At 46.3% G+C, this 26,625-nt stretch overlaps 1 protein-coding gene and 1 long non-coding RNA gene across 4 annotated transcripts in view; both read left to right on the plus strand.

The window, feature by feature from the left end:
- IDE (insulin degrading enzyme) overlaps positions 1-13,569 on the plus strand; it is a 76,217-nt gene extending 62,648 nt beyond the window's left edge. For all 3 annotated transcript variants that reach the window (XM_080911215.1, XM_080911216.1, XM_080911217.1), the window contains exons 19-25: positions 259-370; positions 3,557-3,724; positions 5,600-5,872; positions 7,068-7,129; positions 10,146-10,218; positions 10,739-10,806; positions 11,410-13,569. In XM_080911215.1, the coding sequence (XP_080767341.1) occupies positions 259-370; positions 3,557-3,724; positions 5,600-5,872; positions 7,068-7,129; positions 10,146-10,218; positions 10,739-10,806; positions 11,410-11,505 (852 nt within the window). In that variant the 3' untranslated portion in view covers positions 11,506-13,569. The remainder of the gene's footprint in view (positions 1-258; positions 371-3,556; positions 3,725-5,599; positions 5,873-7,067; positions 7,130-10,145; positions 10,219-10,738; positions 10,807-11,409) is intronic.
- Positions 13,570-19,209: 5,640 nt separating this feature from the next.
- LOC308416294 lies at positions 19,210-24,524 on the plus strand. Its single transcript, XR_013974919.1, has 3 exons — positions 19,210-19,328; positions 20,334-20,532; positions 23,630-24,524. It is a non-coding gene; the product is annotated as an uncharacterized lncRNA (long non-coding RNA).
- Positions 24,525-26,625: the final 2,101 nt, after the last annotated feature.

The following is a 26,625-nucleotide window of genomic DNA, read 5'->3' on the forward strand; positions in this document are numbered from 1 at the left end:
CTTTAGAAAGGTCTTCATTCCCTGTGTCAGTATGAGGCGGATGGTTGGATTTCTGTTTCTTTCCACTACTACCTATTGGTTTACAAACTCAGTTTTTATCTATTTGGATAGGGTTAAGTGAATTCAACATTTAAAATTTTTATGATCATATATTTTTCTTACTGTAAGGGGCTATCCAGTGTGCGGTTTTGATTTTCATAAGACAGGATGTGCGTGTGTTTTTTTTTATAATACACTATGGTATCCCCCTTCCTCCAGGCTGCATTAGGAGTTATGCAGATGGTAGAAGACACCCTTGTTGAGCATGCTCACACCAAACCTCTCCTTCCGAGTCAGCTCGTCCGGTACAGAGAAGTTCAGCTCCCCGACCGTAAGTTGAAATGTGCTGTATAACAATGTGGCATATTATAAGGAGTTGAGTGTGCTTGGAAATAATGTATGGTTTCATGTCAGAGATCTACAGATTTATAGAAACATGATTACAAGGAGGTGGTTTTGCCGGAAGGTTCCCTGGTTGGTGAGCCATGTACATGAAATTGAAGGCAGGCAGTAATGTTGAGGAGATCGATGTTGGAATTGCCTAGTACTTGCATATCTCATGCAGCTAATGAGATATGAACGGTGAGGCCTGGAGAAGTGGCTCACCTCTCATGAGGACGAGGTCATGCACGCACTGTTCCTGGAGAGGACCTGACTTTTGTGTCTAGCATCCATGTTGGCACTTAAAACCACCTTTAACTCATTCCTGTTACAGGGCATCTTGTGTCCTCTGTCCTCCATAGGTGCCCACATTCATGAGCACACACACACATCATACACAAAACAACATCTTGTAGGGCATGGTGGTGCACCTCATTAAACCCAGCAGTGGGAGGCAGAGTCTGCCGAGTTGGATCTCCGAGTTCAGGGGCAGGCTGGGCTGGAGCTCTGGTGGAACCAAGAGGGCTCAGCTCGTGCCAGCGCACTGATCCTAGCACAGAACAAAGGTGGGCATGGTGCGTGTTTGTATTCCCAGCACTTGGAGGTGGAGAGAGGATGACATTCCAAGATAACGACTTAGAAGCTAGCCTGGGATATGCAACTCTTTCTCACAGATGCAGATAACAATGTATTCCTTATGTTTTTATAAGGGGACACTTTTTTCTGTGTTGGGATTTATAGTATTAGATCATAGTTATATTGACATGGCTTCTTTCGATACCGAAACTCAGTGAATGTGGCTTCAGTGTGGAAACTGTAGTGGGGATCTAGCCGACAAGCGTGAGGGCATTGGCACTTCACATTCGTCACTGTTGGTGTTGCCTGTGCATGCACCGTCTGTGTCACCTTCCCCACGCACAGGGCCCGTGTTTATACTCTGTTCCCTCCCCTGGCCTGCTGTCTAGCTATGACAAAATACCCAGTATAAGATGTGGGGAGCAGTTAATTTTCACTCAGAGTTTTGAAAGTTTCAGGTCATGCGTATTTGGCCATTTGCTCTTGTGTATATAAGAGCATAAGGTAAAGGGGTCCCTCACCTAAAGACAGCTAGGCAGTAAAGAGAAGGGGAGTGGCCAGGGTCCCAGGATCCCTTTCAAGCATTTGTTCCCAAAGACTTAACTTCCTTTCATCAGGTCCCACCACATACTAAAACTTCTGCCACCTTCTGATAGTGCCCAAGGCTGAGCCAAGCTCTATAGGGATAGGGATGTAGCCCAGTGGTAGAGCATTTGTCCAGAATGTGCAAGGCCCCAGGTTTAATCCCCAAGGCTTGGGCCAGGCTGTAACATCCTCCAAATGCTTTCTGATAGCCTCAGCTGGAATAACTGCTTGTGAGTTTTTCTGAAACACCAGAGCTCTCAGCACTTTGGCTCTCACGTGGATTAAAGGGCATCACTGCTTTATGAGATTATACACTCCTTTAAAGCCAGGGGTTTTGCTTTGAGTAGCTACTAAAGCAACTCAAATATGTTATTACTTCACGCCACCTCTGTTGAACACAGCCAGTTCTGTTGCTGTGCATGGCCAGTCATCACAAAGCAGGTAATGGTTATTATGTGCTGCTTCTGGTGTGTTCCTCAGCCACTGCAAGCGTGGCAGAGGAAGAGTTAGGATCTGCTGACCACGAACCAACCCTTTGGGCTGAGCATGCAGCTCTGAGGTTGGGCCTGTGTATAATGGCAGGTGATGGGGTGTGTGTGTGTGTGTGTGTGTGAGAGAGAGAGAGAGAGAGAGAGAGAGAGAGAGAGAGAGAGAGAGAGAGAGAGACAGAGAGAGAGAGAGAGACAGAGAGAGAGAGACAGAGAGAGAGAGACAGAGAGAGAGAGGGAGAGAGAGAGAGAGACAGAGAGAGAAAGAGAGAGAGAGAGAGAGAGAGAGAGAGTGGTCCTGGGTTCAAACCAAAAGGAAGAAGCAACTGCAACATTTACCTTTATGCAAAGTGAGCCAGTCTGGAAAGAGAATATCAAAGTAAATTTTCTTGCCTCTTCCTTTTCCTCTCTTAGGACCCTGCTTTTTGCCTGCTGATTGCTCTGTCAAATTGTCACAAGCTCAGAAATAGCACAGCTTACGTCTCAGTCTCAAAAATGAAGGTGTTAGAAAATTACTCTGATGTAGCCAGCTGATCAGATGTGGATGCCTTAAGTAACCCTTCGCTTGATTCTCTATTGGAAGGCATTTACAGCTGAAAAGCAACGTCTTATGCACTGTGAAGGAGAAAATATTTTGGGATATGTGTGAAAAACTGGAAGAGGAAACTTTTTTTTTAAGGAAAGAAAACTCGTCTGTGGAGCAGGCAGGCATAGTGTGGTTGAGCACTCATGGAGTCTCAGCACGCATGAGGCAGAGGCAGGATTCCACAGCAGGCCTGGTTCGTTGTCTTCTGTTGCTATGATAAAACACTGATCAAAACCATCCTGGGGAGGAGCGGATTTATCATCTCACAGGGTACAGTCCACCATCAAGGGAAGCCTAGATAGGAACTCAAGGCAGGAGCCTGAAGCAGGAACCTTGAGGAAGGACACTGCTTACTGCCTTACTTCTTATGGCTTACCCAGCCACTTTTCTGGGAGGTTTTGTGTAAGACAAGGTGTCACACTGTAATCTTGGCTAGCCTGGAACTCACTCGGTAAACCACACTGGCCTCAAACTAACAAAGATCAGCTGTGCTGTGCTGGAGTAAAGGCACGAGCCACAGCACCCGACTTGGCTACTTCTCTTACACAGCCCAGGCCTACCTACCGAAGCGTGGCACCACCCACAGTGGGCTGCAGGGGGCTGTACTCTTCCCCCATATGAGGAAAATGCCCCATTTAACGTGGCCACAGATCGGTCTGATGGAGGTAGTTCCTGAACTAAAATTTCTTCTTCTCAAGTATGTCTAGACTTGCAGCAAATTGATGAATACTGACCAGCACAGTAGGTTATATCATAGCAAGTTCAAGGCCAGCCTCAGCTACGTGGTGAGACTTTGTCTCAAAAACATCACTAAGACAAAAAAAGTAAAGTAAGCAAATATACCACCGTCTTAATAAACTACAGATGATTTTGAACCTGTTTTCTTTCTGAAACTTCTTAGGAGGATGGTTTGTTTATCAGCAGAGGAATGAAGTTCACAATAACTGTGGCATTGAGATCTACTACCAGACAGACATGCAGAGCACCTCGGAGAACATGTTCCTGGAGCTTTTCTGCCAGATTATCTCTGAGCCTTGCTTCAACACTCTGCGCACCAAGGAGCAGCTTGGTGAGAAGAAAATGGGGATCACGGGATACCAGAGACTGTAATGAGCAGCTTTTCTCAGCCAACAGTTCCCACTTGTAGAGTCACGTGGCACTGTGTATCAAGCCTGCCTTATTTAGATGTGAAAGCCTTGTTTGTACAGAAACTGTGTGAAAAACTTGTCTATATAGAGGTGCTCCTAAAAGATGAGCAGTTAACATCTTTCAGATATAGGAGCTGCTGCTGTTCTTCCTTTCTCTTCCTTCTCGTCCTCCTTTTTCTCACCCTCCTCTTCCTTTCTTTTTATGGTGAGGAAATTGAACTCAGCCTCCTTTTTACATGCTAGGCAAGTCTCTGCCACTGAACTGTATCCTTCCTTCAGTCTACTGTTAAAGCGATTCTTAACGAGATGATACTGAATTTCTATTATCTTACACACTCTCAGGCCTGTATAAAGAGCCTGAGCTAGCTGCTGACAGACGGGAGTGCCCAGGACCTGCACATGCTCTGAGGCCCTGGCTCACTTAGCACATTCTCCTGGTCTGTGCTGCTCCTGGGCCACAATGGGTTCCTAGTGGTTACACAATGGAATCTCATTTGGGGAAGGTGGCTTTTTATGACTGCAAACACTGCTACCTGGCATCATCGAGGCCTAGGGAGATCCCTGTCCAGAAACTGTTGTACCCAGTTGCTGCAGGCTCCCAGCTAGAGGAGCGTGTCCGTATGCCAGAGAACAGACCTGTTGGCTAGTAAAGAGAACAAGATGCTTTCAGCCATCTTCCACATGCACCGTGGCAAGTGTTAGATGCTAAAAGCCATTGGGGACATGCAGTTTACTGTGAACCAAAAAGCCTGATGCTACTTTGATATCATGTGGTAATGACTGGGGCAGCACATTGCAAGCATCCTCCTGCCCACAAACCTGATCAGTAGTCCTGTCTTCGTGGTCCACAGCAGCTATGCCTCTATTGTTCGAGATATCGTGGACACCAGCTATTGTAACTGAAGGCCTGTGCCTAGATCATAAACCCTGCCCTGCTCTGAGAGTGAGTGCTAGCACTGTCTGCTTCATGTGGGCAGCTCCTCCACACTCTGCCTATGCATAGGCCTCGGACCCCAGTGTGGTTCCCCTTCAGGTAGCACCCATCCCCCCACCTCTGATAGTCTCAGAACTCAAGGGAAAAATCCACGTGGGCCTCTGTCCTTCTGCCTTCATCTAGAACTTGCTCATAGTGCTTTTGATGCTGTAGTTTGATGCTGTAGGTGTCACTACTGGACTTGAGCAGAAAGATGCAGCTAGAGTGGCTTTGAACTAGAAAGAACAATAAAAGAGTGCGAGTCTGCAGAAGGTGGAGAAGGGAGAGAGAAAATGTGTTGGGGGAGGGGCACTGTCCAAATGCTTGAGCTGTTGGTACATCCGTGACCTTCAGTTAGCCTGCCTGAGTCAGGTTGTCCAGAGCTGGTCAGGAATAGATATCCAGCCAATGCTTTGTAGAGACTGGCTGTGTGGGGACTTAGGTGGGAAGGCAAAGGACCGGGGACTTGGCTAGGGCATGAGAGTGCACGCCGAGGTTTAGAGGAGTGGGAATAACTTGAGTGTGGGCATCAGAGTCAGAAGTCATGGGGTTTGAAGGATGAAGAAGATTATGGGGAGTTTTTGGTTTTTTTGGGGAGATTTTTTTTGTTTTGTTTTGTCTTTTTTTTTTTTTTTTAAAGAAAAAAAAAGTCAGCCTCAAGTTTTCTTTAGGAAGTCTTTCTGCTCAGTCCTTAGAAAAGAGGACATTGCTTTAAATCGTTCTATTTCTTCAGCTATGAGTGAGCTAAAGTAGATTTCGTTTGCTCTGAAAGTCTAAAAGTGGTCTGAGTCTGGTGCTGAGATCCTGACTGTGTGCTCTTCAGGCTATATTGTCTTCAGTGGACCTCGTCGAGCCAACGGCATCCAGGGTTTGCGATTCATCATCCAGTCAGAGAAACCACCTCACTACCTGGAAAGCCGAGTCGAAGCCTTCTTGATTACCATGGAGAAGGCCATCGAGGACATGACCGAGGAGGCCTTCCAAAAACACATCCAGGCGTTAGCCATCCGTCGGCTCGACAAGCCAAAGAAACTCTCTGCAGAGTGTGCTAAGTACTGGGGGGAGATCATCTCGCAGCAGTACAACTACGACAGAGGTAACGCACAGAGCTCCGGCCTGACGTCACAGCAGTTCATTCTGTGACACTTCTTTAAAGTCACAGTAGTTTCCCGCCAGAAACTTGTCCCCTCCCAAACTAAAGCTGCTCCGTGTGTTTCGCTGTTTGTGCTTTGTCTGGGTAGCCCAAGACTCTGAGCACCGGTACATGAACACCTACTTTACACACGTGCCTGGGGGAGGGGAGTAGATTAAACTCCATAAGGCAAGTGCTACCCGAACAGTTCAGAATCTCCACAGCTCTCCTCGGCTTTCAGATGCAGAAGAGCTGCATGTTCTCTGGTCTCCTGCCTATGATCCCTTTCCCATTTCATCCAGAAGAGATTAAGCAATAAAGCCAAACCACAGTGGAAAAAGGGAGACAGGCTTATTCCTTCTCGGGCACCACCAAACTGAAGATCTTGACCAGTTGCTACCGTGTGGACTCATTTTTTCTTGCCTGTGGCTTTTTGTTTTTCTTATTAAGCCAAGGTCTCGCTATGTCTCTTTGGCTGGTCCTGAGCTTGCTATGTGGGACTGGGCTGGCCTCGAACTCATAGAGCTCTGAGTAATGCCTGTCTTGGCATCCCACGTGCTGGGATCAGAGGTGTGTGCCACTGTGCTCAGCCATCCCCTGTGGTTTTCTAGCAGTCAGTCTACTGTTAATGATAGTGGGGACTCCCGTGTGTCTCCCATCTCTTATCAAATGTCATTTTCGTGGTTGTCATTATAATCTTACTCAGTGGTTGTTTTTCTTCAACCTTTAGACAGGAAACTAAGGTTTAGAAAACTTAAGTTAACAGTTCCCTGATCCAACATCTCCCTGTGTATGAACCAAACATGGTTCCCAGGCCGTCTTAGCTACTGCAGCATGGACTTTACTTGGCATCTGTCTCCTGCCTACTTAGATAGCAGTTGGTGGCTTTAAAACGTGGATAAGTGGGCTGGAGAGAAGAGCTTCAGGGAAAGGTGCCTGCTACTCAGTTTGATCCCTGGAACCAACAGGTGGGAGGAGAAAGAGACCCAACCAAAAGCTACATTATGACTTTCACACAGGCACACAAATGAATGTAAAAATCCTTAAACTTGTAGGTGCTCAACCGGCTTAGGGTGAAATGCATTGTCTCTCAGGGCAGTATTTTCAACTGTTTAAGGTATAAAAATATTTATAAATTACTGCTTGGATACCTTTTCAGATAACATAGAAGTTGCATATTTAAAGACACTTACCAAGGACGATATCATCAAATTCTACAAGGTCAGTGGATGTGTTATCTAGATTTGTTTTATTTTCTGATTAATATTTATGTATTTAATGCATGTCAAGGTCAGGCAGCTTGCAGAAGTAGTTTCTCTTCTCTTTCACCCTTGCTGTCAGACTTGGCAGCAGGTGCCTTTTCCCACTTTATCCGAATCCTTGGCTCCTGAATTTTGGTTGGTAGTGAACTTGCTACACTGTGTATTGCTGCTTTGAACTGTTGAGACTGGATTTCTGAAGGTGATTTTGTGAAGTTAAGGATTTGGCCTGTTACTGTTAGATACAGCTCCCTCTGTGTCTCAGGGACAACAGCGGCTCTGAGTTTCCAAGCCTCCCTCTGCAAGCTCCTTCTCTCTATTCCGCTTCTGCCACGCTGTGTAAAAAAAATAAGCATTGCTGACCTTCTCAATGGGGGCGGGGGAGCAAAGGAAACAGTACACAGTCAGCTTCAGCCTTTGCTGTGTCTGTGCTTCCTGGGAAGTGTCACAGAGAGAGGCGCTGCCAGAGTGCCTCCAGCACAGCTGGAGGATGCTGTTCCATCTGAGTCCCTCCCTCCATAATGATGTGAGTAGTGTATGAAATAAATGCATGTCCCAGTCGGGGTTATCTGTCATTGCTGCAGTGAGATACCATGACCAAAGCAAGCAGCTCATCACTGAAGGAAGCCAGGACAGGAACTCAAACGGGAAGGTACCTTGAAGCAGGAGCTGATCATAGGCCATGGGGGGTGGGGGTGGGCTGTTTACTGGCTTGCTCCTCATGTCTTTTTCAGTCTGCTTTCTTATAGTACCCATGACCACCAGCCACAGGGCTGGTACCACCCACAATGGTCTGGGCCTTTCCCCATCTGGCACTAATTAAGAAAACGCCCTACAGGTTTGTCCACACCTGATCTTTTAGGGGCATTTTCTTAGTCGAGGTTTCCTCCTCTTGGATGACTCTAAGCTTGTGTCAAGTTAGCATAAAACTAGCTAGCACAACATGTCCGATGAAGAATTTCCAAGCTTATGTCACAGAGGAATTGTACTTATTTAAAGTGTTACACATCCTTTGAAATTTGTTGGGACCTCTAATTTACATAAAGTATGTTTGTGTTTGATTGTAAAGAAAGGAAAAATTGTAGTCTGTGGTTACTTTAGCACCGTAGAACTGCTCCCTACTTTTTACCCACTTAGCCTGGGTTGTTTGTGACTATGAGCTGTCCGATAGGCTATGGGGAGAGAACCATGCTCTCTCTCTCTCTCTCTCTCTCTCTCTCTCTCTCTCTCTCTCTCTCTCTCTCTCTCTCTCGCCATGCTTGTTCCTTTGGGGGAACAGGTATCTACAGTGCCATTTTTCTAGGGCTCTTTTCTGTGTGGATGCCATTCTCTTTAGGATGGTCACACAGACAATGAGGACTACCTCATCACATGTCTGCCACACTAGGGTTTCCCACAGCCATGTGCTTCCCTACCAGGGTGCTGGGTAAGAGAAGAGTCAGGAAAAGGGAGCAGCCCGGGCTGGCTGTTCCATAGAGGAAGCTGATTATACAGAACACGGTTATTATGCCTCAGTCCCCTCATCTGTAAATCCACAGAGCTGCTGTGTCTGCAGAAAAGTGTTAGCAAAGTTCACGCCACCTTAACAATAGAAAAGGCAGAGTGCAGAGCTGGATAGGAAACATGGTAGTGATTACTGTACACGTGTGAGGCCCCATGTTAGCTGGGTGTGGGGGTACTCATCTGAATTTCATACACACAAAGGGAGACTGTGTCTCAAAACAAAAAGATTCACGTTTTATTCTGTTGGGAAGGTATTTGCTTGTGAGTGAAGGTGCTTATGAAGGAGGAGAGAGCTCTGGAGCCTCTGGAACTGGAGTTACTGGCAGTTGTAAACTCAGACCTTCTGTAAGAGTACTATATACTCGTAAGCACTGTGCTGTTGTTTTTTAAGGCAGGGACTCATTCTGTAGCCCAGGCTGGCCTCGAACTCAGCAATGTTTCTGCCTCTGTCTCTTAACTGTTGTGGAAATAGCTGTGTGTACCATGCCTGGTTTGAACGTTTTCGAGTCATGATGTTTGAGCCACTTTGGGGTAGATGTGGGTGGACTAGTCATTTCTGCTGTCATGGTGGAGGAAAGACCGTTTCTCTCATTGCACCTAAACTATCCTTGTTCCTTTTCAGTGACAGCCTTTCTGTATATGCATATATAAAAGCAAAATTTTGACCTGATATTTGACCCCAGCTTCTTGTACAGAATTGGAGAAAGTTCTTAGAGGAACAGGGTCTTGACTGTCCTGAGTGAACATCAGTAGAGGGAGCCAAGCACTGTGGCACAGGCATATGACCTCAGCACTGGGTAGGCTGAGGAAGGGTTTCAGGTTCAAGGCCTACCTGAGCTGCATAGTAATACTCTGTCGGAGAAGGAAAGAGGGGAGGAAGGAAGGGCTAGGAAACAAAAGAATGGCTTTGGTCTCTAGGTGGTCCAAACACGGGGTGGCTCCAGGTGAGGGTGCCTCCCATAAAGCTGACCCCATACAGTAGACAGAGAGGATGTCGTATAGTTGTCTCTGGCTTCCACGTTTGTGTCCATCTCCCACAAATAATAAATGTAAGAAACAAGATCAGCCAGGCATGTGACACATGCCTTAATCCCAGAATTTGGGAGTTAGAAGTAGGCAGAGGCCTGTTTGTTCTATATAGTGAGTTTTACCTATGAGTTTAGGCAAATCACTTAGTTACCTTGGGCTTAAGTTTCCTCGTCTATAAAATGGGAGTAATTTTTGGTAGTGCTAGGGGTGAGTATAACCCAGTGGTAGAACATTTGCTTGGCACGTGTAAGGTTCTGGGTTTGATTCTAAGCACCAAAAATAAGTCTGTCTTACCTTCTAGAATCTTTTAGAGTGAAAATATGTGAGAGGAAAGAAGAAAGCTTCTACTCATATCTGAGTCTGGTGGCTGATTTTTCAGAGCCCCAGAAAGAACTTTAAGTTTCTTAGAGGTCCAAGACACTGACCTTGGGTTTCTTTGTGCTTAGGAAATGTTGGCCGTGGACGCACCGAGGAGACATAAAGTGTCCGTGCATGTTCTTGCCAGAGAAATGGATTCTTGTAAGTATTGGATATTGGCTTAAAATGTATGCTTTTAAATCTGATATTGAGCAGTATGGTGGCTGTCCCTTACCATAGCCCCTCGCCTTACAGAGCACCAGTGAAGATCTAAACAAAAGAACCTGAGGAGGGGTCTGTTCTGTTGAGACAGGTTTCGGGTGGGGGGAGTGGAATTGTGGAAAAGCCAGTCCTGGGTGGCTGTGCCAATCTGAGCGCACCATCTCCAAAAGCAGACTCAGGGAACCGCCTGCAGGTGGCATAGGAGGAGGGCCATCTGCACAGGCAGAGCCTCGGATCTGACCCAGTCAGACCAAGGGTACGTGGCCCCAGAGTTCCCTTGAGCAGTACTTGGACAAGCACTCAGGCCTTGCAGCAAGCAGGGGGAGGGGACCTGCAAAGTACGTTAAGGACCTGGTACAACTGTTTTTCTTAAAGGGCTAAGTCTAGCTTAGATTTTTTTCTTTGAAAGTCGTTCTTCTCGTGTGAATAAATAAAGAGTCGAGGCTTGGTTTTCTTACAGGTCCTGTGGTTGGAGAGTTCCCCTCTCAGAATGATAGAAACTTGTCCGAAGCACCACCCTTGCCACAAGTAAGAAACCTTAGGCGTGCCCGAAGCCTTCATACTTAAAGGACTTTGCTCATGAGTAAATGAGAACCTGGAGGGTCAGGTCACCGGTGTTGGGACCATGTGAGGTCTCCCCCAGTGTCCACTCGGCCTCGGCCCGGTCTGCCTCTGCTGCTGTTCTTTCTTTCATGGTCATGTGCTTCAGGTAGCCTCAATTAGGGTTAAACTCCTAATCCTCCTGCCTCAACCTCACAAGTGCTAGGCATGTGGGTGTGCTCCTCTACTCCTGGCTTTGCATCTGTGTCACCGTGCACTGAGTCATCTCCAGCCCTATCTTTCCCAGCGTCCAATACTAGAGTGGCAGTGTGTGGCCCTCTCTGTAGTACCTCTGTACTTACTAATCTTGAAAGATTTAGCATTCCCCTGAAGGGTAAGAAGATGGGCAGCATCCAGGCTGTTCTAGCCAGCCAGTGTGTGCCCAGTGAAAGCCGAGAGTACCATGGGTCTCTGCAGAACAGACTTAATCCATGACCCTTACTGTGCCGTCCTGCCCTCCCAAAGAGTCAGTGCCCTGCTTAGTCTAACTTTTATATACAGCACACTAAAGAGAACTCTTTTCCTTTTCAGCCCGAAGTGATTCTTAACATGACTGAGTTCAAGCGTGGCCTGCCACTGTTTCCCCTTGTGAAGCCACATATTAACTTCATGGCTGCAAAACTCTGAAGAAAGCAGAGGCGTTCCTGTGTCTTCCAGGGCCTGGGAAAGCAGTCTCAGCTTTGAGTAGTTTCTGGCTTGCTATTAGAGAGACAAACAGAAAAGAGTTATCAGGCATTATTATGTAGAAATGTTAAAAACCCAAAGTAATAAAATTATAAAATCTTATAGATGTAGAATATTTTTAAAATCTCTTAAATATCTTAATTTTTTTTCTTTTTATTCCTAAAAGAAATTTCCTTATATTAACTGCTTAAATCTGAAGAAAGATATCCCAATGCAGTCTTTCTTCCTTATTCTGTAAAATAGTCACTTGTCTGGGGGAAAAAAAAAAAGAGCTTTTTTTCTTAAAGGCTTCAAAACATTTAGAAAGGAGGATTATTACCTTTTTAAGAGCCAATCCTCAGATCTGCTTTCTATTTGATGGTTTCCTGTAAACCAACAGAAAACATCATGTCTGGCAGGTGACACACAAATGCCATGTTCCTTTATTAGTGACCTTGCCGATTAACTAAGGCATGGTTTTAATGTTTTTATAAAATTTGGGTATGTTTTTTAATCTTCTTAGTCAAATGCTGGAAACCCCAGAATACCCATCTCACCGTGCTAGAAATGCAGATTAACCTTACACCGAGTTCAGAGTTTCTCAGGACTCCCGTGGGTTCTCGCTCATCGGATTCTGTTGACATTTCTGTTTTTCTCGTAGTTGGTCTGCTGTGTCCCATCAGCAGACACGTACTCCGTAGCGTGTGACATGCTGTGCTGACATCAGCTGTTGTAACTCCCCATAGCTCCCGGGGTGAAATTGTGATCAGTGTGTGAACTAAAACATTTGCCCCTCTAGGGACTTCAAAGGCAGCAAACACAAAACCACCTCTTTGGAGATACAAAACGGTTGCGTCTTCAATAGCCAGTCTCCCAAGACTCTAAACTCCCTGCTGCCTCCAGCCTCATCTTGCCTTAAGTGTTATTTTTTTGAATATATGAATATAAACATACAGATGATGACTGGAGGGGACTTTTAAAAAATATTTTTTTTCACAAGATACTATTTTAGGTGAAAATGTTACTGTAGATTTAACAGCTGTTTTAAAGTATTTGCTATTAAGACTTGCTTCAAGAACAAGCGCGGCTATGTTCCCACACACAGGGAATAGTAACAGAAAGTGCTCCTGTTTGTCCACCAGCTCAGGCAAAGTACAGAATGGCGTTTCCAAGTGACGTTTTCCTGCCCCGTATTACTTGATTTGCCAGGATTTTCTGCTGTAGAATCTCGGCTTTTCACAGCTTAGGTTTCACGTTTTCCAAATACGGTGAACTTGGGCGGCTGTGGAGGCTGCTCTTCTGTGGTGCTGCGACCGTCTTTTATCCACATGTTCTAAGAGTCTCCCGGTGAGAAGCCCGTCTTTGTCCATCCCGTCAGAAGACATGAGTCAGCACTGCCTTCTCTGAGCAACTGGCCAAGTAGCCAAGGTTGACTTTGAACCACTTGATCCTCCTGCCTCCACCTCTCAAGTGCCGGGATTAGGCGTGCGCCACCCCGCCCAGTGTGACTATGCAGCTTTTCATCGAACTGCAAAATATATACAAGATGAATCTAAACTTAGTCCTGTTTGAATCCATCGTTGTGAAAGCAAACAGCAGTCTGCTACCTTTTCTGTAAATGATCACACGCCGTTGAGTAACTTAGCTCTTTTAAAAAAAAAAAAAAAAATGAATGGGTACGGTTAAAAGTTTGTCGTCTGTATGAGAAAAGGCACCTGAAGAGATTGGAAACAATCCCATGTCGTCTTCCATGAACCTGCACGTGGTGTTCAGTGTGTTCCAGAGCTCCTGTGTGTCACTTGGCATCCCGACCGGTTCATCTCAGTGGGTCCGGGTTGTGGTCCATGAACAGTAACATACTACCCAGAGACTGCGTGTACTCAAGCTTTGCAAGTGAGATTTGTGAAAAAGTTATGAGTTGCCAGAGACTTAAAGTCTTTTTAATCAGTCAGTGTGTTAAGAGCATGTGACACTTGCCAGTATGGCAGGGTCCTAGGGTTATCCTGTTTACAATAAATCTGACCTGGAACTCTGCACGTTGTGTTGTGTTACTTTATAGTTCCAATGAAATAAATACTCCGGCTTCCCTGTCGGCGTTCACATTTGACGGGATTCCTTGCTTCTGTTAGTCTGTTGAAGGAAGACTTGGGTGTGTGTGTGTGCAAACACATAAGAGCATTTGTTGGTGCCTAGTAACAGCAGCTGGTAAGCGGCTCCATTCCATACACTTCTGGATAACTTGAAACACAGGAGCCTCTGCTGGAGACCAGACTCTTGGTAAGCAGTGTCACTGACTCAAGCCATTCACTAGTTCTACCACACTCAGATAAATTCACAGCAATTTAACACTGTTTTAGTAGAGGAGCGGGAGCCCGTCTCAACCCAGTTGGTATTATTTATCATAGTAACAAAGTGAAGAGAAAATGGTGTATAATCTTTCCATAGGTTAATAAGAGTGTTGGATGATGAAAGCCTCAGCAATGCAGAACCCACCTCTGTCCTACAAGGGGAATTTATGGAGTAGATACAGCTACTACTTAGTGATGGGGTGCCGACACTTCTAAGGCCCTGATTTGGTCACCTTCTCTTGTTAGACTTGTGTCTGAGGTACTAGACAGTGTGGCAAAAGGTATCGGCATCAGGAAAAATGAAAAGTTATGGGCAACATGGTTACGTGCACAAAAAAATCGTTAGGAATCTTCGGAACTGCTAGTAACAAGGTGTGAGGAAAACATGGCAAAAGAGAGGTCAGCATTGATACTTTTGTGTGTGTGTGTGTGTGTAACAATTCATTGCTTGAATAAGTCAGAGTATGAGGAGTTTAAGGGTAACATTATAAGAACATGGAAAAGTTAAGTGCTAAAATTGTAACCAGATGCAGTGAGATTGTAACCAGGTCGTGGGAGAGCAGAGAAGACCTGTAGCTGTGCGGGCAGGGAGGACATGGACGTAGGGAATGCCTTCAAACAAGGGAAGCAAAGCAATCTGTTTAAACGCAGTGGAGTTAGTGTGGTGGCTTAGGCCCAGCAGAAGTCGAGGCAGGTAGAGTTTGAGGCCAGCCTGGTCTATGTAGGGAATGCCCAACTCGCCAGGACTACACAGTAAGACCCTGTCTCTAAAAGGGTGGGGACGAGGTGAGGTATACTTGCTTATGAGGGCTGTCCTCCTGACCCTCGGCCCTCCAGGTCTCTAGTACTCAAGATTACAGGCCTGTACTATCGTGTATGTTCCAAAATAGGAGTTCAGACTCACTTACTTGAAGTCCTTAATGGTTGGCATACACTTTTAAAGTTCACACAGATGTGCATTTGAGATGAGAAATACAAGTCTTAGCGTTTGACCCCCGACTAGGTCTGGCCATGCGCACCCTATGATCCCAACGCTGGGGAATCAGAGGCCTGAGCTCCAAGGGTTGCTGTGGCTATGTAGGAAGACTGTCTAAGAAAACACAAACACGGAGTGCACCCTGAAGTCTTGTGGCACAAGTGAGCGTGTCACGGGGGCTTGAGGGAGGTGCTGGTGCCTATTTGGATAGACCGTCTCTGCTGTAATAAGCAGGTGGTTCTCTAGCACAGGTCCTTGGGCTTGGCAGCAAGTGGCTGAATCTTGCCAGCCCTTTTTAGAGACATACTCTCTTTGTTTATTCTAGGCCAGCCTTGAACTCACAGACATTTGCCTGTCTCTGCCTCCGAAGTGCTGGGATTGAAGGCATGTGCCACCATGCCTGCATTTTGGTGTGTTTTAGATGATACTCCTTCCGATCTATTCTAGCCATTCTGGCCTAGGGAAGGGTGCCGCTGACAGTGCAAAGCCAGCTCTGTCCGCCAGGCGGAGACAAAACACTTCTCGGTGAGGGCGCCCCACACAAAACCTGATTTCAAAGCCAACTCCCATTTATGTAATATAGAAATCAGCAGAAATGTGGCAAGAGCTAGGCATGCACACCTGTAATCCCAGAATTTAGGAAGTTGAGACAGGGGAATTGCAAGTTTTAGGCTTATTTGGGGCTACACAGCTAGAAAAGAAGGTAGGTGATATTCTTGGTCCTGTTGCTTGCCTTCCAAAGAATTTTTGTCCTCATTGGAGAAAATGCCAGGAACTGATTTTAACACTAATTCGTGGCTACAAATGTATCTTATTCATCTAATTACCTGACATTGTATCTACAGATAATTTTCATCATTTTCCTTGTTCGGCTGACAAAAACCAAACCAGAAAAATTCACTTCAAAATTGGGACCAGTGTATAGCTTCCCCTCCCATCCCCTGCCCTCCTTTCCCCTGAACCTAGGCTCTTGCTCATGCTGTAGACTAAGCACGTGCTCATATTTGACCTCATGCTTTACTAAGACCACCATCCTCACTCTGTCTCTAGGCTCTTCGTTAACGTGATCTATTCCTTTGTCCCCTTGTAGGTAAGTGGAGATGGCCAAAGCGGTGTCTATAAAAGCCACTCCAAATCCTCCACTCAGGAACGGTTTTCCCAGACCCCTCCCTCCTGTCCCTTGCCTCATCCTACTGAGGTTCGGCAGCCATCACTGTCCCTGTAGTGACAGGTGTGGGGACAAAGGCCACTACTGAAGATGACAAATGAGTCTCAGGGGTTCCTTCTTGGTGACCAACCTGAGCAATGACTACGCCATTGGGGATTACCGAAGCATGAACTTGCTTTTGAGGCTTGGGAGTCGCTGTTGAACAGGCTTCCGGTTTCGGATAAATTTATTCCTAGGCAACCCATCACTGACGTTAGCATGTTGGTTGGGCTTCTGTGTAGGGCATGCGGGGAGTGTGTTGTTGGAGCATGGAGCACAGAGCCCAGAACAGGAGAAAAGAAGCTGGCAAGGGTTGGATTTGCGCATGCCTAACACCACAAGTGGAGAGCTCAGCTTCCAAAGGTAGCCAGGTCTGCAAGGTGCATTACCCTGTAAGCTACAAGATGGAAAGAAACTGCATATTCCTCCCCCGAGGGAAACCGGACCTTTAAGTATGCCAGGCCAACAAGAGGTGACCAAGGGAGGAGTGGCCCAAAGGGCGGAACACACACACACACACCACAAAAGGACAGTTCTCACCTGGCTCCCAGCTCCTGTGACTGCCTCCAAGGTCTCGGGTGTCTCCAGACACATGCATAGATAGTCAGGATAAATATCTTCCCAGGCACACACCTTCCGCCATCCCCACCATGGTCCCGTGTGGCTGGAGCTTACCTAGAACCCGATAGGTGGCAGAGGCTAGCCTTAAACTACCGGTCCCCCTTCATCTAACTCCCACATGCTGTGACACCTCGCCTGCCTGACTCACGGTGGAGCTTTCTCACCTAGTGACTTTCTAGGGGTTTCTCATTTTAAAGATTTCCTTTACACGTATGACTGTTGGCCTACATGTATACATGTGCACCACATCCATGTAGTGGTGGCAGATCCCTAGAACAGGAATTACACGTGGTTGTGAGATACCATGTGGATGCTGGAAACAAAACCCAGGTCCTCTGCAAGAGCAAGAAGTGCTCTTAAGGGTTGAGCTCCAGCCTCATTTTTTTTTTTTTCCAAACCAATCCGTTATATTTGGAGAGGACAGATTTAGGTTTACAGCACAACTGAGCAGAAAGGAGAGTTCTGAAGCTCTGGTCCTCTACTGTCCCAGCATGCTTCTGCTTTTGTCCCAGTGCTTCTGCTTCCGCTATTGTCCCAGCGTGCTTCCGCTTCCGCTATTATTTATCACGAGGTGCTTGGCATTGGACACAGAACTCTTGTGGGAAGCACTTGCTCTTCCGCTGAGCTACAGTACCCAATCCCTCCATTACTGATGCTTCCCTTCCTATATCCTTCCTCTCCCAGAATCCCCATGTCACCCGTATTTGACTACACTCCTCACTCCTCCTACTTCTGTCACCCAAGTTCTGAGCTAACAGCCCTGTACCACCATGTCCAGTTTGTATTACAGTGGGGATCAAACTCCTGGTGGCTCTGTGCATGCTAAGCAAGGACTCCAATAAGTGAGCTTCATCCTCAGCCCTCTCCCCTACACAATTCCCACTCTCCCCCTCCCTAAGTGTATGCCCGGACTTTAGGCACCCATCCTGGCCAGGACCCTGGACTTTAGGCACCTATCCTGGCCAGGATCCTGTTTTCCTACGTGTTGCTATTCGGTGCTGCAGATCTGCCCCACCCCCACCCTAACTCTGTTTTTGTTGGGTCGTGTGTACATTTGATTAAACTATATTTGCATTCAGTTTAAAATATTCAGGTTTCTCTTGAGATTTCTTGGACCTATGTTGGTTTGGGTTTGTTTCTGGTTTTGTTGTTTCTTTGGTTTTTGCAATTTTAAGATGATGAGCCTAGTATGGTCTTGGATTTTGTGAACTTAAAAAAAAAAATCCTCCTATCTCTGCTGTTAAGTATTTAGGACTAACAGCATATATTACCAGTTTAGAAATATAGTGTGCGACTGTCAAATGCTTAGCGGTTTCCCGGCTATGTTTCTGCTATTCCTGGTTTAATTGCACTCAACTCCAAGAGCATGTGTCGGCGTCCAGATAGGGTCTTGTCAATGGCCGAATCTGGCTTCCAACTCACAGTCCTGGGTGCTGGGGTGAGAAGTCAGTGCTATCGCGCCGGGTGCCAAGGCCTGTTTTTCAGTTTGCTAAAGTGTGGTTTTCAGTCTGGAAGGTAACCTCAGTGCATTATCTGAATTTGAGAATAATGTTGCCCTATACTTGTCGGATGACTAATGACATGGGCTAGGTTCCAGTTGGCCTTGTGTATTTTCTGTCTGATCAATTACTGTCAGGCGGGTGCTGGAGCATCCGGCGCTAATGGATTGATCCTTTTTGCGTTTTCGTTAAATGGTTTTCTGTTCTCTGGGATATTTTGACTCCCTGCTGTTCAGCTTGATCATATTGACTGCTAGGTCTTCTGGGATAATAGACTTCAATTGTTTCGTGTCTAGCCCTCTTTGCCCTGGATCGTTTTTCCTTGCAGCCGCTGGTGCTGACGCTGGGACTTGCTCCCTTTGAGTCCTGTCTCTGAAGTCTCCCATCCTCTGGGTGGCAGACAGACACCTTCAGGCTCTGAGGCGGATTTACAAACAAGAGTTGGTCGATCCACCGAACAGCAACCAGGAACTAGCGACAAAAGTCACATGTCCAGTCGGAAACAAAGCCCTCCTTCACAGTTTAGTCACAAATCGCGCAAAACCGTTATTGGCTTTTCTTCAAAACTCTTGATGTTTGGCAACACCATTGCACGTTGGCCATAGTGCCAAATGTCTTTTTTTTTTTTTTTTTTTTTTTTTTTTTTTTTTTTTTGCCTTGTTGGGGGAAATTTTTGATAAGAATTTCGCTTTGCACAAACATCTTGTCGGAGTGACCCAGCATCTCCTGCAGCTCTGGCAAACTCTGGGACAGCCTGGAGTCCTCCGGAGCCGGAGCTGAGGTCAGAGAAGCCAAGGACAGCCACGAAGTGGATCCTCGCGCCCAACCACCACAGTTAAGGATTCTGATACGTTACCAAACGGCCACCCAGAAAGAAATTGCAATTTGAACTTCTTCCAGAGGTCAGAAGCAGTAAAGGTAGCCTGGAAGCCACACCCAAATTATCCGCTGCCCTCCAGGGTGCTAGGCAGTCGAGGGTGTGGGGGACGGAGGCGTGGCTCCTCCCACCTTGGCACTCACGGATTCTCTTTTCAGATCAGCCTCCGCTGCCTGCAGGGGTGACTGAGACGCTGAAGTCCGGAGCTTTGCTGAGTCTCTGCTTGGGAGAGTAAACGTCCAATGATCTGACAGTGCAGGTGAGCATTTCAACCTGAGTCATTGTAAAGCACACTTACAGTGAGTCCTTGTCGCCCTTGGCTAGTGTTCTCCAGGGGCTTCTTGAGACAGAGCTCACAAATACGGATAGGCTGGCCGGCTGGCCACCAAAGCCTAGGGACTGTCTCCTGCCTTTGCCTCGCCAGCACTGGGGTTACAAGTGTGTGCCACAAGGCCTGATTAGTGTGTTCTGGGGATCAGACTGGAGTTTTCAGTTTTCTGACTGAACTCTCTCACATCCTGCTGCTCAGAGCTTTTAAGAACTCAGGGGAACGAGTTGCGCCGACATCTTGCTGACTTAACCTCTGTCTTTCAACTTCATATACATCTTGCTGACTTAATCTCTTTCAATTTCATAAGTATATTTTATTATTTAAGTTGTATGTGTATAAGAGTGTGTATTAAGAATATGAGTGGGTATGTGAGTCAATGTTTGTGTGTGAGTATGTGAGTGTATGTGTGTAAGTGTGTAAATGTATGTATGTGTATGAATATATGTGTTATGAGTATGTGTGTGTATATATGTATATATATGCACATGCATGTATAGATATGAGTGTGTATAGTTAGGAGATTTTGTGTGTCTGTTTTCTTTTTTTTATTTATTTGTGTATTTATTTAAGGTATACACTGTTGCTATCCCCAGAAACACCAGAAGAGGGCATTGAATCCCACTATAGATGGTTGTGAGCCACCATGTGGTTGCTGGGAATTGAACTCAGGACCTCTGGAAGAGCAGTCAGTGCTTTTAACCGCTGTCTGTCTGTTTTCTTAAGTCTAAGTCATATCTCCAGTCTTTCTCTGCAGTAGCTTGCTGTGTAGTCCAGACTGGTCTTGAATTCAAGGTGATCCTCCTGCCTCAGCCTCCACAGAACTACAGGATGAGGCACAAGGCCTGCCCACTCATTTGGGTTTTCTCACGTTTGCTGAAAAGTTAACACATATCATGTTTTTGCTTCCAAACTTTGCTGCTGTTTCCCCTGCAGGGCTCACGTACTGTGCATTTGACCTTTAAAAGGAATCTCTGCTGCTGTGATGTCTGAGTTGGCAGGTGGAGGCAAATGTCCACATTCACTCTTTGATGACTAATGAGAAACATCTCCAACTGCTTACACACATTTAATCCAATGTTTAATCTGGTGTCCTGACTCCCTTAGGCCAACACCCAGTTCTGTTGAATTGAAGGTAAGAGGGCATCAGCCCTGGGCTCACGCATACTCAGATGATCCTTAATTTTATGCTGTTGCTATGTTTATTACAAATTCAACCTCTCTTTCAAGGTGAGGTTGTAAAGCCTGTTCTTTCACACAATGGCACTAAATGCATATCAAATGAAGTAGGATCTCGATCTTTCTTTCTCTCTCTCTCTCTCTGTCTCTCTCTCTCTCATGTTTTTGTTAAATATATTTGTGTCTTACACAAAAGGAGGGAAAAACAAACCTTAAAAGTTAAGGAGAAAACATTAAAATCTATAATTTATTGGAGCACTCACTAATGAAGCTTTATGAAAATAAATTTGCATGTGGCCTTTGTTCTGCATATTATTCTCATATGGTTTACATTTCCAGCCCAAATAAATGTAGTTAACAAAAGTTAAGGCCAGCCAGGAAGCAGTAACACACATCTTTAATCCCAGCGCTCAGGAGGCAGAGGCAGACAGTTCAAGGCCAGCTTGGTCTACAGAGAGAGTTCTAGGACAGCCAGGGCTGCACAGAGAAAGCCAATCTCAAGACAAACAAGTTAGTATTCCACCCCTGTGTGTGTGTGTGTTTCCATGTGAGCGTGTACATATGTGAAAGCCAAAAATTCGTATTTGGTATTTTGTGTAACTACCCTCCACCTTAACTTTGAAGATTGGGCCATCTCACTGAACTACCCTCTACCTTAGCTCTAAGATTGGGCCATCTCACTGAAACGTGCCTTCTGTCTAGGCTAAGATTCCCCTGCCTCAGCCTCCCATGGCTACACCTAGCTTTTTATAGGGGTGTTAGGGATCCAGCCTCAGTCTTCAGGCTACTGAAACAAGCCTAATACCCAGCCTGTGGCTTTGTTTGTTCATTTCTGAGACAAGGTCTTGCGATGTAGTCCAGGCTAGTCTATGGCTCCTCAGTATGTAGCAAAAACAAACAAAAAACTGACCTTAATGTCAAGATTCTCTTGCCTCTTTAAGTATTAACTTTAGTATCTTTTTTTTTTTTTCAATTAAAATTTTGGGTCTTTTATTTTCTTTTTTCTTCTCCTCTTTCTCTTCTTTCTCTCCCTCTTCTTCCTCCTCCTTTTTCTGATGCAGGGTTTCTCTGTATAGTCTTGGCTGTCCTGGAACTCTGTAGACCAGGCTGGCCTTGAACTCAGAGATCCACCTGCTTCTGTCTCCTGAGTGTTGGGATTCGCTTGAGTGCTAGTGACAGAAACCGTTTTCGAGCTGAGAGAGACCCAATGGGGGCTTGTCTGTCTGAATGCTGAGCATGTTACAGGTCCCATCTGTGCTGATGTTCCAGTCACCACCTGGTCAAGGTCATCTGGTTACGTTGTTATGATGTGGATGATGTCCTCTTCACCCTCCCCATCCCTACTCCTATTTCTCTGTCACAAACATTGACTCATGCAAATGGCAGCCGGGTGCACACTCCCAGCACTTGAGAGACATAGGGGGACACTCAGGAGTTCAAGGCTAGTTCTAGCTACATAATGAGTCTTAACCAGACTGGGTTACACAGGCCTCTGTCTCAAGTCACAGCTTTAATCTCAGTATTGGGAGGCAGAGGTGGATCTCCACAAATTCGAAGCCAGCCTGGTTTACACAGTGAGTTCCAGGATAGCCTGGGCTACATAGCAAGATACTGCCTCAAACAAACAAACACTCAGCAGCAACAAAATATTACTAGCTGACAATAATATTTAGCCATCCATCCAAAAAGTATCATTGAGGTAGGTCTTTCAGAAAGGCAAACATTCTTTTTCCTACAATGTCTCTCTGATTGTGTAATAAGAACTATGGAAGTAAATGTATCTGATAGTTTTATAATCACAGAACATTCCACTGGTCCCAGTTTCAAAGTAGGGAAATCTGTGTGTTTGACAGACTCCCAGAATACATTATACATTTGATCCCTAAAAGAATCTGTATACAGGATGGATGCTGGGCTATTCTTAGCTCCTTCAGGAACTCAGTCTTTTCCTCCTAGACCCTTCTCCAAAGATCATTGACTTGGGGAACATTTGGCCTGACCTCTAAGGTCTCAGCCAGAGCAGAGGAATGTTGACCAACTCACATAGCAGCCTTGAGATTGGCATCCTGGGAATCGCTTTGCCCATTGGTCTCCCAGGCCTTGGATGCTTGACAGTGTCAGAAAGAGAAGACAAGGAGTACAGATATGGGGGTGAGGGTGGGGGAACAAGGCATTTTGTGGACTTGCTGGTGCCCGGTTTATGCTGACCAGCAAAGGGAAGTAATGGGTAGCCGATGCTTTAGACGATGACTCCCCCAGAATGCAGAAAGCTGAGACACCCTGGCCCAAGGGAGACAGATGCTATCCCCATTTTCCCAAAGAGCTCACTGGAAAGGGGGACTTGGCCTTCAGCTGCTCAGAGCAGAAAGGCAGAGAGCTCAGAGTGAAAGACCTCTGAATTGGGGAAACCCTTCACTCTAGTACCAGGAGAATGTGAACCCAAGAATTCACAGAGATCCAATCTTGCTTCAATCAGGCAAGAGATTTATTTGGGAGGGGGGTAAGCCAGAGCTCTGGGGACGACAAATATCTCACACAGGAGATAGAGGAGTCGACCCCAAACTCAATTAAGGGGACATATTTATAGGGAAAATTACATAAGCAGTTAGCAACAGGCACATAGCAATTTCATTGGTTTATTCAAATTGGCATTCTCTGTCTGCTTTTGGATATGATTCAACTCCAGATCACCCTGTTTTGGGGCACACTGACCTCCATACTTGTTTTTCTCAGGACTGCAGAGCCAGACCTTATGGAGACCAGGTGATCTGTGGTTTTTGTTCTCAGCCTTGAGACATATTTGTCCTCAAGGCAGGGTTAGTGGGGCTAGCTTGAAATTTTAACTCTTTCAAGAGCTGCTCAGAGCATGTAGAAGCACCCTCCAGCAGATCTTCCTGTTGCCCGCGCCCCTCCGTCCACCTTACTCCTGGCCAGGCAAGTGGCATAATGACTCCCTTCTGGGGAAGGACCCAAACTCTGAATTCCTTGTGGCTTGCTGCCCTCTTGCTCTCTCCTTCTGGGTTATTTTACAGAATCTCCTCTCTTTCCCACAGAGGCAGATGGATCAACTGAGTGGAAGCTGAGCCCAGCAGGTGAAGGAAAACTCCAGCATGGCTAGGAGATGCTTACTTCTCAAGGCCATGAAGGTTCAGACTGAAGGATTCCAGAGATCCCGTGGCGAGGCCGCTTGGAGCTTGCCATGAAGGGAGCTCCCAGCACCAAGCATCTGCCAACAAAGAGCCCACCTGGACCTTGGAAAACTGTGTCCTCTCTACCCAAGATGCAGTGAGCACCTGACCTTTCCGGGAGCAAGCATCTTCGGTTCGAGTTTGCCTTCAAGGTCATTGAGATTCTTTTGGGAAGCCCTGAAGCAGCAATTGCTTCCTGTGCTATGAAACCCGAACTTGCTAAAGAAGCTAGGATTTGTCCCCTAGCGGTCGTGGCCACAGTTCGTAGACAACGAGGCTACAGCCAGGTCCTTGGGCAGAGTCTTGTGCTACTTACTGTCTGGGTGGAGGGAGGGACCACAGGGGAGGCTGTAACTGTGCCGGGCAGGGAGACCTCACAGTTATTATGCTCTATTGAACAGCCTGCCATCCTGAACGGATGCTTTAGTTAGTGAAGGCTGGCTGTCCCGAAGCGGGGGCAATTATTATTGTAACGTGTGTTTGGGGGATAGACCATGTGGGGAGATGATGGGAAGAGAGAGGCGTCTTCTTTCTGTCCGGGTGGGTTGGCGCTGATAGGAGCTTCTGCCACTGCCCTCCGCTCTATCTCCTTGTCCTCAGGATCCACGTTGTTCCTCTGATGATTCTAAGAGAAGCAATGAAAGGACAACAGTAGGCTGCTGCAGACACGCCCCTTGAGGTTGTCCGATTGCCTAAGTCTTAGCCTATGGGATGGGAACGGTGCGCTGTTGGTGGGATCATCTGAAGGCTGCCACTCCAAGCACGGGGAAGGGGGGAGGGTGGGTGGGCTTGCTCTAGCTTCGAGTTAAAAAGAGCTTCGGGAGAAGACGTAGGAGGTCATTGTCTCATTGGGTTTCCTGCCCGTTAATTAGGAGGTCCTGTCTGTAACCTTGAAGACAGGATGTGGCCCCCACATAAGTTCCCCACCTTGGCAACCCACATTTATCAATGGGTTCATCACAGTGTTGTCCAGAGCTCGTCTCTCACTGGGACTGAGAATGAATGAGTTGGTCTTTGGAAGTCTTCTCACCTTTGCCACACAGAACGAATGTTGTCTCTCCTGCGCAGGCGCCTCTCGGGCAGTTCCCTTGAATCTCTGTAGGTCAAAAGGCAGGAATCCACTTGCCAACGACGTAGGTTAAGTCCCAGGCTCTGTGCATCTACATGAGAAGGCCAGGCTGCCCCAGAAAGTGTCCTCCTTGTTGTACAAGACGGAATTTGCTGTTGAAGTCACAGTTTGCAATCTTGATGTTCACGCCAGCCTCGAAGGCTGTCAGGACACTGCACTTTTGATGGCAGCATGCACTTTAGACACTACGGTTGGAATTTGCTTCAGGCCTCTGTTTTCTCTCCCACTGCCACGAGGCACCGGGTCCCCAAATACCTCTCTTCCACTAGCAGGTCCCATAACAAAGCTGTTTTTCCTCTGTCTGTCACTCCGAACATTCCACTCTGTTGGGATTATTGGAGTCTTCATGCATCCTTACCTAGCAGGATGTTCTCTGGATGGTAGAGGCGTGCTTCGCAGCTGGGTTGTCTTTGTTGAGGACTGCCGCCGTGGGTCTCTCTGGAGCAGATATGGCTAAGGGGCCCTGCAGCTTTTCACACCCCCTCCGGGTGGGGGTGGGATGTCAGCTGAAGTTTGAGAAAGGTGTGCACTTGTTTCAAGTCACCTCGGGTGAAAGCCGAAAGTTCACCTGAAGAATTTATGCTTGTGGTGGAAATAAAACACACTCCTGGACCAAAAAAAAAAAAAAAAAAAAAAAAATTAATAATTTTCAAAGGAAAAATTGATTAAAAGAAGTAAAAGTATAAAAATATCAAAACCAAGGAGAGCTAAGAGGAGCAATAAGCCAGATCCAGCCAGGACTCAGGTGTTTGGGATTGTAAAAGAACGGCTTCCTATGAGGTCACTTATGTGACAAGGCCGGGATTAGCCGATAATAGAATTCTCAAGTAGCCCCTTTGCTTTAAAAAGAATCATACAGGGTCCCAAAGAGCTTTTGTTTTTATGTGGGTTCTGATTACCAATACTTATTAAAAATAATGTATATGATTCTTCAATGGCCCTCTCATTTCTGGTTTGCAAAGGCCTCAAAGTGTTTGGCTTTTCCAGAATTATTAGAGCAGCTCGGCTTAAGACTCGAAACCTGGGTTTCAGAGTGAAGCCTTGATTGAATCGGCACTGGAACAATTGATGTAGCGAGTTAGAGTTACTTTGTATCAGTCTAAGCAAAGAGGCGGTGCTTTCAGTCTGCTCCGTTTCTCTGTTTCTCTGGAGAACTGGAGAACCTCCTGGGTTGGACTCAGCATGTTTTAAATGAAGCTGAGGGCAATGGAGAGAAAGCCTGTAGCCTCAGCTACTCAGGAAGCTGAAGCAGGAGGATCACTCGAACCTGGGAAGCTCATGGCTAGTCTAAGCCACATGGTAAGACCACGGGTCTTAAAAGAAACTCAAGTCAGTAGACATGGCATCTGTGAATTGAGACCTCCACCCCCCTTTTTTTGACTCAACAATGTGTTTTATTCCTGCCTCTCACTTGAGGTACATCCAAGTACTGACTCATCACCAGGGCCCAACATTGCTTTGACGATCATTTTTATTGAAGTTTAATACTGATGCTGGTAAGCATCAAGTATCAGGTCATAGTTTGGTGACTATTGACAAGTCAGACTCACCTGATTTAACTAGCGCATGCGTCAAGCATGACGCTATAACATGCTGTCCCAAGGTCCTTCTTTCCAGTCTCTTTTCCTGCAGAGGGTTCTCTTGTCTCACAGCTCCTTGTTGCTTTAGCTCCTTTTTTAACATTAGGCATATGGAAGTACAAACTGAATATTTTCTATCTTGTGTTTGTTCA

This window comes from Micromys minutus (genome assembly GCF_963924665.1).
Source record: "Micromys minutus genome assembly, chromosome: 2".
NCBI classification, from domain to species: domain Eukaryota; kingdom Metazoa; phylum Chordata; class Mammalia; order Rodentia; family Muridae; genus Micromys; species Micromys minutus.